At 33.4% G+C, this 13,591-nt stretch overlaps 2 protein-coding genes across 2 annotated transcripts; both read right to left on the bottom strand.

Annotated features, from left to right (window-relative positions):
- Window positions 1-8,084: 8,084 nt before the first annotated feature.
- Window positions 8,085-8,783, bottom strand: LOC113390174. Its single transcript, XM_026626854.1, has one exon. It carries the CDS (start codon window positions 8,781-8,783, stop codon window positions 8,085-8,087), a length of 699 nt encoding a protein of 232 aa, XP_026482639.1.
- Window positions 8,784-9,677: 894 nt separating this feature from the next.
- LOC113390158 (interaptin-like) lies at window positions 9,678-11,990 on the bottom strand. The gene is made up of 7 exons (XM_026626853.1): window positions 11,833-11,990; window positions 11,480-11,661; window positions 11,205-11,409; window positions 11,011-11,174; window positions 10,381-10,950; window positions 10,096-10,320; window positions 9,678-9,829 (listed from the first exon to the last, which is right to left on the bottom strand). The coding sequence occupies exons 1-7, from the start codon at window positions 11,988-11,990 to the stop codon at window positions 9,678-9,680; spliced, it is 1,656 nt and encodes a 551-aa protein (XP_026482638.1).
- Between the last annotated feature and the right edge of the window lie 1,601 nt (window positions 11,991-13,591).

Genomic DNA, 13,591 nt, shown 5'->3' with positions numbered 1-13,591 from the left:
TTTCATTTGTTCTCCAAAAGTTAATTATCGCAAAAGTTTTTAAAAATAATAGACTCTGTCATTTCATTGGGAATAGAATTGATTACGCTGAATTGTTTTATACTAGAATCTATTAAGACTAAAATCCAATGAGAATAGAAATTATATGGTGCTGAATATTTTATACCTGATGATATATTTATAACTCTGTTACTATTTTTATCTACTAGGCCAATACTATATTCATGCCCGCCGAGAATTTTAAATTATTCTTCAGTACATTCAAGCGATGCTAAATAAGAATCAATAATTATATCATCTAACCACTTTTTGTCGTGCACGGTGTGGTTCTTATTTTGTTCTATTGTAGATGTAGGGTATTATATAAAAATTGAAATCTATTACTGCATGATTAGGATGCGTGCCTATTGAAAGCTCTGAGTCAGATTTGGAACTCTTTTGGCTTGTCAAACATCTATTTGAGGGGTATTAAAATAACACTCTACAGCAGCATTCGAATGCTAATGTGATCTCTCATTGTCGAGCATCAACCCAGACCACAGTGGCAAACTTGGGATATACCTGTCCATTATATAATTAGAAAACCCGGACAGTAAAAAATGGATTTGATAACATTCGACATGCTCTCTTCAGTTTTGCACATGATATCGAGAAATTCCTTATATATTTTTGTTAAGGAGGTGGAGACATTCATATAAAATTTGAGTCTATTATTAGTGAGACTTTATGAGATGGTGAGGATATGAGATAACCAAACATTTCACAAAATTGAGGTAAAATTTTATATAATAAATATAAAACTCTTTAAGTCGAATAGAGCATGATAAGCAAACATTTTGAGTTAGTTTATTGTACATTGTGCCATACCTATAAATATTTGTTCGATGTCATCGATCATGTACAAATAAAATTGTCAGTAATTGTAAAATAAATTGTTGTTGCCAATATAAAATGAATGCGTTCGTTTAGATAAGACTTGTTGATGACATAAGATGCATCAAATTTTGTAGTCTTCGTAGCTTAGAAGATTCTGTTGCTTACTTTCCAATATAACACCCTCAATCTTCAATAGAATTGCTCGGTGCAATTCTACATTTGTGAATGATTTTAGTAGTTTGTCTAAATGTTCGGGTATTATGTACATATATTGTTCAGTGGGTTCAGGAAGAGGAGCCTTCAAAGTTTCTGTCAGCTTTTCAAGGACTTTGAAAGCTGTTTCAGATTCGATGTCCCGCTTATTTCTCTTTCTACGTTTAGCTGGTGTTTCTTGTTAATCTGGAGATGGTGGTGTATCATCCACTTCGGTAAATGTGGTAACATCATAATCGACCTTTATGGGATATTCCATTTCAGACGATATGCATTCTGTAGCATTGCTCTAAAAATAGCATTAATTTTGTATTCTAAAATGAAGAGAAAAATATGCACTTCAACTTCAACATTAAGCTCATTTAATTTATTATCAAGTGTTAGATATTCTGCTATTAGTAGTAAGTGCACTTACCGAACTCTGTGATTCTTGAAGCTGAATCAAAAGTTCAAAATCGTTTCGACTTTTCCGCGGGGTCACATATGTCTCCAGAAACTGTAAACTATTGAAATACCAAAGGCTTGGTTTATAAACCTGAAAGTAATTTTAAAGTTTAGTTAGGGATTTATTCTTTTATTAAATGCAATTATTAACTAAAAAATAAAAATAATACGTTATCAGTTTCAATACCACCCTTCAATGACTGTTTCACTTTACAATTTTCAATATTGAACTGATTTCTCAAATTCTTAATTTTTTTCTGGCACTCGCCGCAGAACTATTTACCCTTATCTTTGAAACCTTTTGAAACACCCGTTCCAACGCATCTCTTCGAAGATGCTTATTGTGATATACCGGCAAGTTACAGGCATATAAACAAAGCCGCCCCTTAAAATAATCAATTAATAATTCAATTTGTTCTTTAGTCCACTTCTCCATTTTTTCTTATATTTCACACACGTACCGAGATTTATTACAATGATACAATTATTTTATACAATGATTTTCTCTAAAGAAGAATTCAAAAACATTAATTTGCTACCAAAGTTTGGTTATTACATATATTAATATTTTCGTACCTTATCATTTCTCGCCGGAAATACGTGCATTTTAGCATTATTTTTTGTTCCTGCACCTATTACAATGATACGGTGTTATTTTTCTAAAGGATTTTTGGTTCTTCCAACCAAATTGAGAACATCTATAACATTCAAAAACATATTTATTTGCTACCAAAGTTTGGTTATTATATTAATATTTTCGTACCTTATCATTTCTCGCCGGAAATACGTGCATTTTAGCATTATTTTTTGTGTTCCTGCACTGTGGTACACTAGACTTCGACATTATACTTGCTTAATTCAAATTTGACTAAAAAACACAAATCTCTCGTAACACAACTACATTCAACGAACCAACGAACTACGAACGAACTCAACTTCGATTACGTTCTCGAACATTCTCGTATTGCCCTTGTACAACGTCTTACCTGATGCGCTCCAATCGAGGGAAACGGAATTAAAAACAAGATTACAGATGTTTGTTCGGAGATTACCGGCCATGGTTGGTTCAGTTAATTCATCTACAATAAAATCAATATTTTCAAGGTCGTATTCGTGAATATCTAGATATTTTTGATCTACCTGCACGTTATATTTCAGATATAAGGGTGTCGTTATTAAATATTTCAATGCATCACATACTAAGCTCCGCCGTACTGATTTGAACATATTGTGGCGATATCAAGCAGGCTGGTTTTTGATTTGTAAAAAAGGATCGGACATGTCATGTATATTTTTGATATCGAAATATTTTTACAGTTAATAAATTTATATTTTTTTATTATGTTGGGAGTTTCTAATTTAATATATTATCATAATCATTACGACTCCCACATTGGTGACTCACGACGATGGAGATGAAGATAAAGGAGTTTTATTTTTCGAAGATTTAAGAAAATTGATTTTGACGCAGCACCATAATCACTGGTCTTCAGTGACGACCTATAAGGTATGTCCAGTCCAATCCATCATAGTTAACGCACTTACTATCTGGATCAGACTTCCGAGGTTACTCATTTGGTATACCCAGACCTCAGTGTTTATTGCTGACAGAAAAAATAATTTGGAGCCTGAACTTTTCATTGGAATGCAATTCAACCTCTCTTTCTCTGTTAACTCAACAAATCGTCTTATAATGCTACCTCCCATTATCGGTGACAACGACGAATCAAAACAAAATTTGACATAATTTATTGGATTCCACAATTCTGGACTCTTATGTCAAAGAAACCAATGATCCTGATTTGGATAAAGAGCCAACTTCTTTCTCTGATCGGAACTCATCAGATACGAATGCAACGCTTGCAGAAATGGAAACTGTACCCATAAATTATGCATTCTAACATTAAGTTATTCTGATATAACTAATACCCATTAGATCGAGAACATTATGCAGAATATGGGTTGATGGCAGGTCAAATCACCACATACGGTGGATCTGCTGACGAAACATGGAAATTTGTAATTGACCAGTATTACAACACTGGTCTGCTATAATCTGCTTTCCCACCACATTTTTATAACGTGTTTTCCTGTATTTTTTTTTAAACTGTGAGATCAACACTGGGCAGGGAGTGTGTGGCGATATCAAGCAGGCTGGTTTTTGATTTGTAAAAAAGGATCGGACATGTCATGTATATTTTTGATATCGAAATATTTTTATAGTCAATAATTTGATAGATTTTTTTTTATGATGGGAGTTTCTAATTTAATATATTGTCATAATGATTACTACTCCCACAATATAATCGCTTTTATGACTAACATTTCGTTTTAATTTAATTTGAATGGTTTTCATTTGAATAATTTAATCAAGAAACCTTGTTGAAACATTTAAAATATTATTAATCTGTATTGAAATATTAACTACGCTACCCTTAAAACCTAATTGGGGATTTAAAGCATAGGGCTTCAGGGCTTGAATTTGCATAAATTTAGTATATGTGCTATCATTCTTTCCTTTAAATCGGTTAATTGTTTTAAAACATTCGGGTATATTTTGAAATTTCAAATCATTGCTTGTTGCTAATTTATAAATCTTGCTAATTTCATATCATTGCTTGTTGCTAATTTATAAGTATTGCATATCCATTTGCTAGGAAAATTATATATGCGCGACATGAACTTTTCCACATTTAGTATTGCATTCCCGACATTTATTTTATTATTAGTAGCGTGACTTTTATGAATAAGTGCGTTTTTATTGAGTACCTGAGTTTTGTGCCTGAATGTTTAAAAAAAAGTCTTTCGTAACAACAGCAAATATACATATATATATATATATATATATATTAATTAATTTATTAATTTTCTATTATGTTTAATATCCTGTTCTGATAATCCACTCATTTATTTTTATCATTTTTATTTTGAACATATTATCATATTTCTGTACATTATTATATTTTTTACAATTTAATTCATTATTTAAGAAAAATCTATTTTCTTTTCCTAAACATATTGTTTGCTAAAATCTCATCAAGATCATGTTTCTTGACAGATGTCCTGAAGATGGAACGTACCTAGTTCCGAAACGTCGACAATAACAAATAATTAAATAAAGAAATTGTTTTTTTAAAAACTTTTCTTGTTTTTTATTTTGTATTATTTTTGGATTCTTGTTCGAAACTCTATAAAATATATATATATATATATATATATATATATATATATATATATATATGAAGCAGTTTATGGATTGAAACAGTTGGTATAGTTTGTTATTGTTTATTCGCCGTGAACTATAGGTACAATATTTATATCGTGCTGTATATCTCTCCTGGCTGGTGAATGGTAGAATAGACCTTTTGCCTCGATGGCGGGTTCTTTTATTCAGGCCTGTGACGGCCATCTTGATGCGTGCGCATTCCCAAATGCTGCAGGCCCGTATTTAATGCAGGGCTGTATTTGGGTGTCGCCGCACAGCCCCCTACGGTGAAAAAGAAAGAAAATTATTATTCTTTGTAATTCTGAAATCGTACCTGCCGTCCTCGTCTTGTTGTATATTTTTCAGATGTGACGTGCTCTGCTGTTGTGCATTCTTCGGCAGTCGTGTATGCAGGCTTCAGTCTGTCTTTAGAAAAGGATTTTGGCTGGCCCAAAACGTCCAGTTTAAAAGTCTTGTCTCCTCTTTCCAAAACCTTGTAAGGTCCTTTATAAGGTTGCATCAGAGTCGGCTTTATCATATCTTGCCTGACGAAAACATGACTAGACTTGTCCAGGTCTTTATGGATAAAACTCTTTTTCGGGCTATGAGATGACGTAGGCTGTGGCTTTAAACTTCTAAAGATCCTATGTAATTTATCCATGACGGTTGTTGTTGATATGCCCGTGTGATCTTTAAAAAATTGACCAGGAAGTCTCAAAGGTTCTCCATAGGTGAGTTCTGCGCTAGAATTCTTTAAGTCTTCAACAGCTGAGCGAAGTCCTAATAATACCCATGGTAAAGCCTCTATCCATGAATGATCCTCATGGCACATTAGAGCTGCTTTCAATGTCCTGTGTACTGTCTCGATTAAACCATTTGATTGCGGGTGATAAGCTGATGTTTGTATCTATTGGGTTCCACATGCTTGTGCGACATTTCGAAATAGTGAGGCGCAAACTGTCTTCCTCTGTCACTCGTGACTTGTGCTGGAACTCCGAAGCGTGAGACCCAACATAAAAGAAATGCATGTGTTACCGTTTCTGATGTAATGTCCGGCATTGGATATGCTTCAACCCATCGAGTGTATCGGTCTATGGCAGTTAACAGATAACGATAATTTTTGCATAGAGGTAATGGACCTACAATATCAATATGTACCTGCATAAACCTTGATGTTGGCACATTGAATTCCTTAATGGGTGTTACGGTATGCCTGCTTACTTTACTCCGCTGACATTTCAAACATTCTCTGGACCAAACCTTACAGTCCCGGCGGATGTTTGGCCAAACGAAGCGCTGTGTCACTAGTTTTATTGTTGGTCTAGGTCCTGGGTGACTTAAATTATGCAGGCTATCAAAAATTTTCTTTCTTAGACTTACAGGTACAAATGGTCGTTCCCTTCCTTGAGATGTATCGCAGTATATGGAGTAGTTTGTTCCTGGAATTTTTCGTTTCTTAAGTTGTAAGGCCGTTTTCATCGATAAATATTGTTTAAGCTCCTGGTCCTCCTTTTGAGCTTTTGCTATCTCGGTAATTTCCAATTGGGAACTGATTGATTCAATTCTAGAAAACAAATCAGCCGGAATATTCTTTGTCCCGCTCACATGTCTAACATCTGTCGTGAATTGTGACATATATGTTATCTGATTGAGTTGAACTGGTGGTAGGCGGTCGTGTTTTTGCTGAAAAACATACATAAGTGGTTTGTGGTCGGTGAACCAAGTAAAGTTACGACCAATGATTTGATTCTTGAAGTATTGGAATGCTTTATACCCTGCTAAAAGCTCGCGGTAGTACGTTGGCCACGTTCTTTGTTTTTCAGAAATTTTCTTCGAAAAATAAGCGAGAGGTTTCCATTCACCGTTTGTATATTGTTGTACACTGCACCCACGGATTTGTCTGAAGCGTCTGTAAATAAAGCAAGTTCTGCATCCGGCAATGGATGTGTTAGTAAGGTAGCTTCAGCGAGATTCTTCTTACAAGCTTCGAAAGCTGCTGTAAGTTTTTCATCCCAGTCAATTTGGCTTGTGTCCTTTGATTTAGGTTTTGATAATAAAACTTGTAAATCTGCTTGATATCTGGCAGCATTCGGACAAAATTTTCGATAAAAGTTTATCATGCCTAAAAATCTCCGTAATCCTTTTATGGTTTTTGGTTTTGGAAAATTTAACAATGCGGTTATTCTCTCTTTTGGGGGTTTTGTACCATGCTCCATAATGCAGTATCCTAGGAATGTAACTTCCTTAGCGCCTAGAATGCATTTAGATGGGTTTACTACTATACCATAATCTGCTAAACGTTGGAACAACCTACGGAGATGGTGTTTATGTTGTTCTTCACTTTTGGATGCGATTAGAATATCATCAATATATGGAAAACAAAAATCTAATCCACTGGTTACTTCGTCCATAAATCTTTGGAAAGTTTGCGCTGCGTTACGTAGGCCGAATGTCATAAAGGGGAACTCAAATAAACCAAAAGGTGTTGTAATTGCCGTCTTGGGAATATCTTCATCGTAAACAGGTATCTGCTGGTATGCTTTCTTAAGGTCTATTATTGAAAATATGTTACAACCTGATAAGTGTTGTGAGTAGTCACTCATGAGCCTGACTGGGTACCTATCCGGGATTGTTCTTGCATTTAATGCTCGGTAGTCTCCACATGGTCTCCATGCATCGTCTTTCTTTTGGACTAGATGTAACGGTGATGACCAAGAGCTACTTGATGGTCGGGCAGTACCTAATTGCACCATTTCTTCAAATTCCTGTTTGGCAATTTTTAACAGCTGAGTTTTTAATGGACGGGTTCGTGCTACCACTGGTGGACCAGGCGAGGTTTTGATATAATGTACTGTTGTATGTTTTATTTGACGTGGAAGTCCTGGCGGTCGCGTCAAAGAAGGAAATTCTTTAAAAATTTCACTAAACTTTGATTTGATATTAACAGTTTTAATGCTTCCCTTTTGAATGGTTCCTTTGTTTATTGTCTTTACCTGTAGGTTTGTAGTACCGTCTACTAGTCTTGAATTCTTTGTGTCGACGATTATGTTGTAATATGACAGAAAATCTGCGCCTATTATGGGTGTTGACACATCAGCAATAACAAAATTCCAGATGAATTTGCGCCTTAGACCTAAGTCGAGATTCAATTGTATATCTCCATATGTACGAATCTCGGTATTGTTTGCTGCAGACAGTTTGTAATCGGACTCAAAAACTTTGCGTTGTACAAACATACGTGGGTATATACACAGATCACTACCTGTGTCTATCAAAAATTGTACTTTGGTTGGTTTGTCTGAGATGAACATGCGGCGTGAAAGTGCTTGACAAACACTTGCCGCATTTAGTGCCTGTCTTCTTCGTTTCCCGACATTTTGCATGGTTGCGTGCATTTCTTAGCTTTGTCTCCATATTTAAAGTGGTACCAGCACGTATCAAATCTTTGCCTATTACCATTTCTTTGGCGTGAAAAACTTCTGGTGCGCGAGATTTTCCTAGAACGAGAATTATGCCGAAATCTAGGACGTCTATTTTGCAATTCAGCTATCATTTTTGTTAGGTCTTCTACGCGTTTTAATAATTCAGACGTTGTACCGTCGGTAAGGCTTGTGGCGGCTACTGTTGGCCCGATGTTAACCTCACCGATGCTATCTGCTATGGCGGCCAGGTCTTCAATTTTCATGGTCGGATGTGCCTTTAATATTTGTTGTGTATGCGTAGGTAATCTTTGTAGCCACAAGGTTCTTAAAATGTTCTCATCTAGTAGTGGACCGGCCAATGATGTTAGATGTCGTAAAAATTGCGACGGTTTTCGATCACCCAGTTCCTCTTGCTGTAGCAACCTTCGAATCTTTTGGTCCTGTGACTGTGATAAACGTTGTATTATTTCTTTCTTTAACTTAGTATAGGGCTCGACTTTCGGTGGATTTAATATTATATCTTCCACTTCACTGGCTAATTTGTCATCTAAATATGATAATATAAACTCATATTTGACATCTTCTGTTTTTATTCGTGATCGATTAAAATGTGCCTCGATCATCGCGAACCATAATTGAGGTTTTTCATACCAAAATGTTGATCACTCATTTCACAAATAATTGAGAAAAACAAATTAAATATTCACTAAAAAAAATGTCACTGAATGTTCAAAAAAAAGAAAAAATTACACTTCTTATAAAAAAAATAAAAAATGTTGTTGAATCTTGAATAATAAACTTAAGTTAATTCACTATTGTTCTGTTTTACTCACGTCACCAACTATTATATCACGTCGGGTGTCACCAATGAAGCAGTTTATGGATTGAAACAGTTGGTATAGTTTGTTATTGTTTATTCGCCGTGAAATATAGGTACAATATTTATATCGTGCTGTATATCTCTCCTGGCTGGTGAATGGTAGAATAGACCTTTTGCCTCGATGGCGGGTTCTTTTATTCAGGCCTGTGACGGCCATCTTGATGCGTGCGCATTCTCAAATGCTGCAGGCCCGTATTTAATGCAGGGCTGTATTTGGGTGTCGCCGCATATATATATATATATATATATATATATATATATTATAATTTTATTTGAACAGCGATCAGAACTTATTGATTCTATGAACTGTTGTGATTAATATCTTACAAACTACGTTTGTTTTATTACAGATGGCAACCCAAACAGTTGTCTCGGTATGATAAATTTTTATTACAATCTCTGTAGTAGGGCAAGTATGGTGCAACAATGCCGGCTGAGGGCTATTTTCACTTGGAAACATATTGCTATTTATATTTCCAAGTGAAAATCGTTGTCACTGTTGCCTGACAACAAGCTGCTCGAAGTGGGTATCGAACCTGGGACCTCTGAAACAAGACCCGTCGCTCTTAACCGCTTACCTACGAGCAAGCCCAACAGCAAATATAGGAAGGAGTTTCTGCTCTAAACTCTATGAACTTTAATTGCAGCTAAGTAATACCTCCTCATTATTAATTTGGCTGCAATCAATTGGTGGAATTTGTTCAACTTCGGAATATGTTAGTGAATTAGAAACAGAGTCATCATCGTTATGAGTGGTTGGTTTAGTTAATTCATCTTCGACAAGATCTCCTGCACGTTATATTTTAGATATAAGGGTGTCGTTATTGAATATTTCAATGCATCATCACATAATGGATAAATGGATCACAATTTTCGTCATTCGATAATCGATTATATTATTTTCTCGATACTTAATTAAATCTATTTCCCTATTTTCATTTTAGTTTCGGCATTATTCTTTAATTCATTTTCATACGTGACTTTATTGGTACGTATCCTCCTAACTCGATTGATATTTTTAAATTTTTCAATTTTACTATAGTGCGATATATTACGATTTATTCTCATGCTCTTGATGTTTTTAACGTTCTCGCTTGATTTATACCTACTATTTAGTCGTAATAATTTATTTCGTAAAATATTATGTTTACGCTCTTTCGATTTATACCTATCATCTTGACGAAGTTCTCTATTACGTTCAATATGTTTATTACTTCCTAATTGGTTAAATGCATCATCCTGACGGAGTGTTCTAACACGATCAATATTTCTAATACTTTCTAATTGCTTATATTCATCATCTTGACGGAATTATCTATTGCGTTCAATATTTTTATTACTTTCTAATTGCTTATATGCATCATCCTGACGGAGTTTTCTATTACGTTCAATATTTTTATTACTTTCTAATTGCTTATATGCATCATCTTGGCGGAGTTCTCTATTACGTTCAATATTTTTATTACTTTCTAATTGCTTATATGCATCATCTTGACGGAGTTGTCTATTACGTTCAATATTTTTATTACTTTCTGATTGCTTATATGCATCATCTTGACGGAGTTGTCTATTACGTTCAATATTTTTATTACTTTCTAATTGCTTATATGCATCATCTTGACGGAGTTGTCTATTACGTTCAATATTTTTATTACTTTCTAATTGCCTATATGCATCATCCTGACGGAGTTTTTTATTACGTTCAATATTTTTATTACTTTCTAATTGCTTATATGCATCATCTTGGCGGAGTTCTCTATTACGTTCAATATTTTTATTACTTTCTAATTGCTTATATGCATCATCTTGACGGAGTTGTCTATTACGTTCAATATTTTTATTACTTTCTGATTGCTTATATGCCTCATCTTGACGGAGTTGTCTATTACGTTCAATATTTTTATTACTTTCTAATTGCTTATATGTATCATCTTAACGAAGTTGTCTATTACGTTCAATATTTTTATTACTTTCTAGTTGCTTATATGCATCATCCTGACGGAGTTGTCTATTACGTTCAATATTTTTATTACTTTCTAATTGCTTAAATGCATCATCTTGACGGAGTTCTCTCTTACTTTCAATATTTTTATTACTTTCTAATTGCTTAAATGCATCATGTTGACGGAGTGTTCTAGTACGATCAATATTTTTAATACTTTACTTATATGCATCATCTTGACGGAGTTCTCTCTTACTTTCAATATTTTTATTACTTTCTAATTGCTTAAATGCATCATCTTGACAGAGTGTTCTAGTACGATCAATATTTTTAATACTTTGCTTATATGCATAATCTTGATGGAGTTCTCTCATACTTTCAATATTTTTATTAGTTTGTAATTGCTTATATGCATCATCTTGTAAATCTCTAACGTTCAATATATTTAATACTTTCTAATTGCTTATATGCATCATCTTAACGGAGTTGTCTATTACGTTCAATATTTTTATTACTTTCTAGTTGCTTATATGCATCATTCTGACGGAGTTGTCTATTACGTTCAATATTTTTATTACTTTCTAATCGCTTATATGCATCATCTTGACGGAGTTGTCTATTACGTTTAATATCTTTATTACTTTCTAGTTGCTTAAATGCATCATCTGTACGGAGTGTTCTAACACGATCAATATTGTTAATATTTCCTATTTGTTTTTATGTTTGATGAATTTCATTCGTAACTCATTTATTCTTTGTTCTCGAAAAACGTTATCCTTATGTCTTCGTAACATGTATTTATTCTCAAACCCTCATTTGTTCTATATTTCTGCATACGAATTTTATTTGCCTTTTTTCATTATTTTTATAGTTTTTATCATTTTTTCTGTTAATAGCCATTCGTTCCCTATTTTGTTCATTTTCCACTCTGAAGAAATTATCAGCATGTCTTAAAGATGAGTATTCTATTTCTTCCGCTTGAAGACTATCGCCACGTAATCGCTCCATTCTTGATTTGACAACTTCAGCTTTTAATTTTCTGTATTCCGCAATTTTTTGCTCTGTTTATATTTGGTTTTAACGTTCTTTTTTCTGTTTATTTCAAAATTGTAGAACCACTAATGATGACGTAGAATTTTACATCGAAACGTATGGAGAAACTAGTGTAGCGCATGGCATCGTGCCTTAAGGCAAATTGCTAGACCTTTCCGTACCAAAAATTACTATTTTTTAAAAAACGATTAACATTTTTTAAAAAAAATTACTTGAAATGAATTAAATTTTTGAGAAACAAAAAATCACTTTTTTTGAAAAAAGTTTTTTTTTAAAAAAAAAAATGTTTTCTTTATTTTAACATATTTTGGAATTTCTGAACTTTTTTTTCAAAGCAATCGTACTGCTTTAACTGCATAGAGACGAAATGTCAAAGCGCGTAAGCGCCGCGTCGCCGTCTAACGGATGAACTTTGGTATGGAACCCATAGGAATGTAAACAAAATTTATACTTATTGTTAAAATCTCTATAAAATATCTGATAATTTGATGTGCATATGTCTAATGATCAATTTTGACCGCCAAATGGCATTTTACTTTTTTCATTAGATCTCCGAAACCGCTAGACCTGCCTTCATGACCAATTCTTCATCTTGTCAATGCAAGTAAAATGTTTTTTGAATTATTAAAATCGGAAGCTCCGTTCTCTTAAAAACTGAGTTACCGTTTTTGGCACTTTTTGCCCCATATATTCGGAACGGCTAGACCTGCCTTCGCCAAAACTAATCAGCACGTCTCCTTATCAATAGGAATCGAATGTTTTTTGAATTATTCAAATCGGTTGATCGGTGTTCCCAAAATCGACGACGAAAATTTGTATCTGCACACACACACACACGCAGATCAATTTTTTCTAAGGTATGCCAAAATATTCAGAAACCTTTGAAACGAAAGATATATAAACATTTTCATTTTCGATTTTTTGCGATTGCTATAACTTGCACTACTGGAAGTTAATAAATATATTTTAAAATTTTTTACTTTTATTTTTATTATACTTTATTTATCTTTACTTTTACTCTTTACTTATATTTATTTTTACTTGATGTTACGCCTTTCAAGAAATTAATCTATAGTCAATACAAAAAACTTTTTAGCGGTCATCTATGCAAATAATTAATAGAAAGAAAACTAAGATATGTTTCTTAAAATAAATTTATTAGATCCATAAGTTTCGAGTCCCAATTTGAGTGACAACAAAACGCACAAGTAATTACTACACAACTCAAATAAAAACTTGTCAGGAGATTATTACTTCGTAACAAAGCATGTTAGTGAAAAACTAAATGAGTCTGAATTATACTTCAAAAAGAATTAAACGAACAATAATAAATTCGAACATCATATCTTGCAGAAGAACAATAATTAATTAGTACACTCCTTAAATACTCCAATTATAAATATAACATAGCAATAATCACAGCAAGATAGAACTATAATTAAATACCAAAAACTTACAAATGTTTTTATCAGAAGCGCGATTCTCGTTTCAAAACTTAATTATATGCAATTTTTTAATCCATAATGTTCGAGTTTTTTGAGAAGAACAATTAAAGA

Source organism: Ctenocephalides felis, unplaced genomic scaffold (genome assembly GCF_003426905.1).
Source record: "Ctenocephalides felis isolate EL2017-DRISC unplaced genomic scaffold, ASM342690v1 CF-g0.4_SCAFFOLD_00845, whole genome shotgun sequence".
Classification (NCBI taxonomy): domain Eukaryota; kingdom Metazoa; phylum Arthropoda; class Insecta; order Siphonaptera; family Pulicidae; genus Ctenocephalides; species Ctenocephalides felis.
This window is presented reverse-complemented; position numbering and strand designations above follow the sequence as displayed.

Bases quoted from the DNA above. Each gene is read 5' to 3' on its own strand.
- LOC113390158 (XM_026626853.1), bottom strand. From the start codon at position 11,990: ATGGAGCGATTACGTGGCGATAGTCTTCAAGCGGAAGAAATAGAATAC. The intron at 10,951-11,010 runs GTAATAAAAATA...ATAAGCAATTAG, and splicing joins TGCATATAAGCAACTAGAAA to AAAGTAATAAAAATATTGAA. The intron at 10,321-10,380 runs GTAATAAAAATA...ATAAGCAATTAG, and splicing joins TGCATATAAGCAATTAGAAA to AAAGTATTAGAAATATTGAT.
- LOC113390174 (XM_026626854.1), bottom strand. From the start codon at position 8,783: ATGATCGAGGCACATTTTAATCGATCACGAATAAAAACAGAAGATGTC.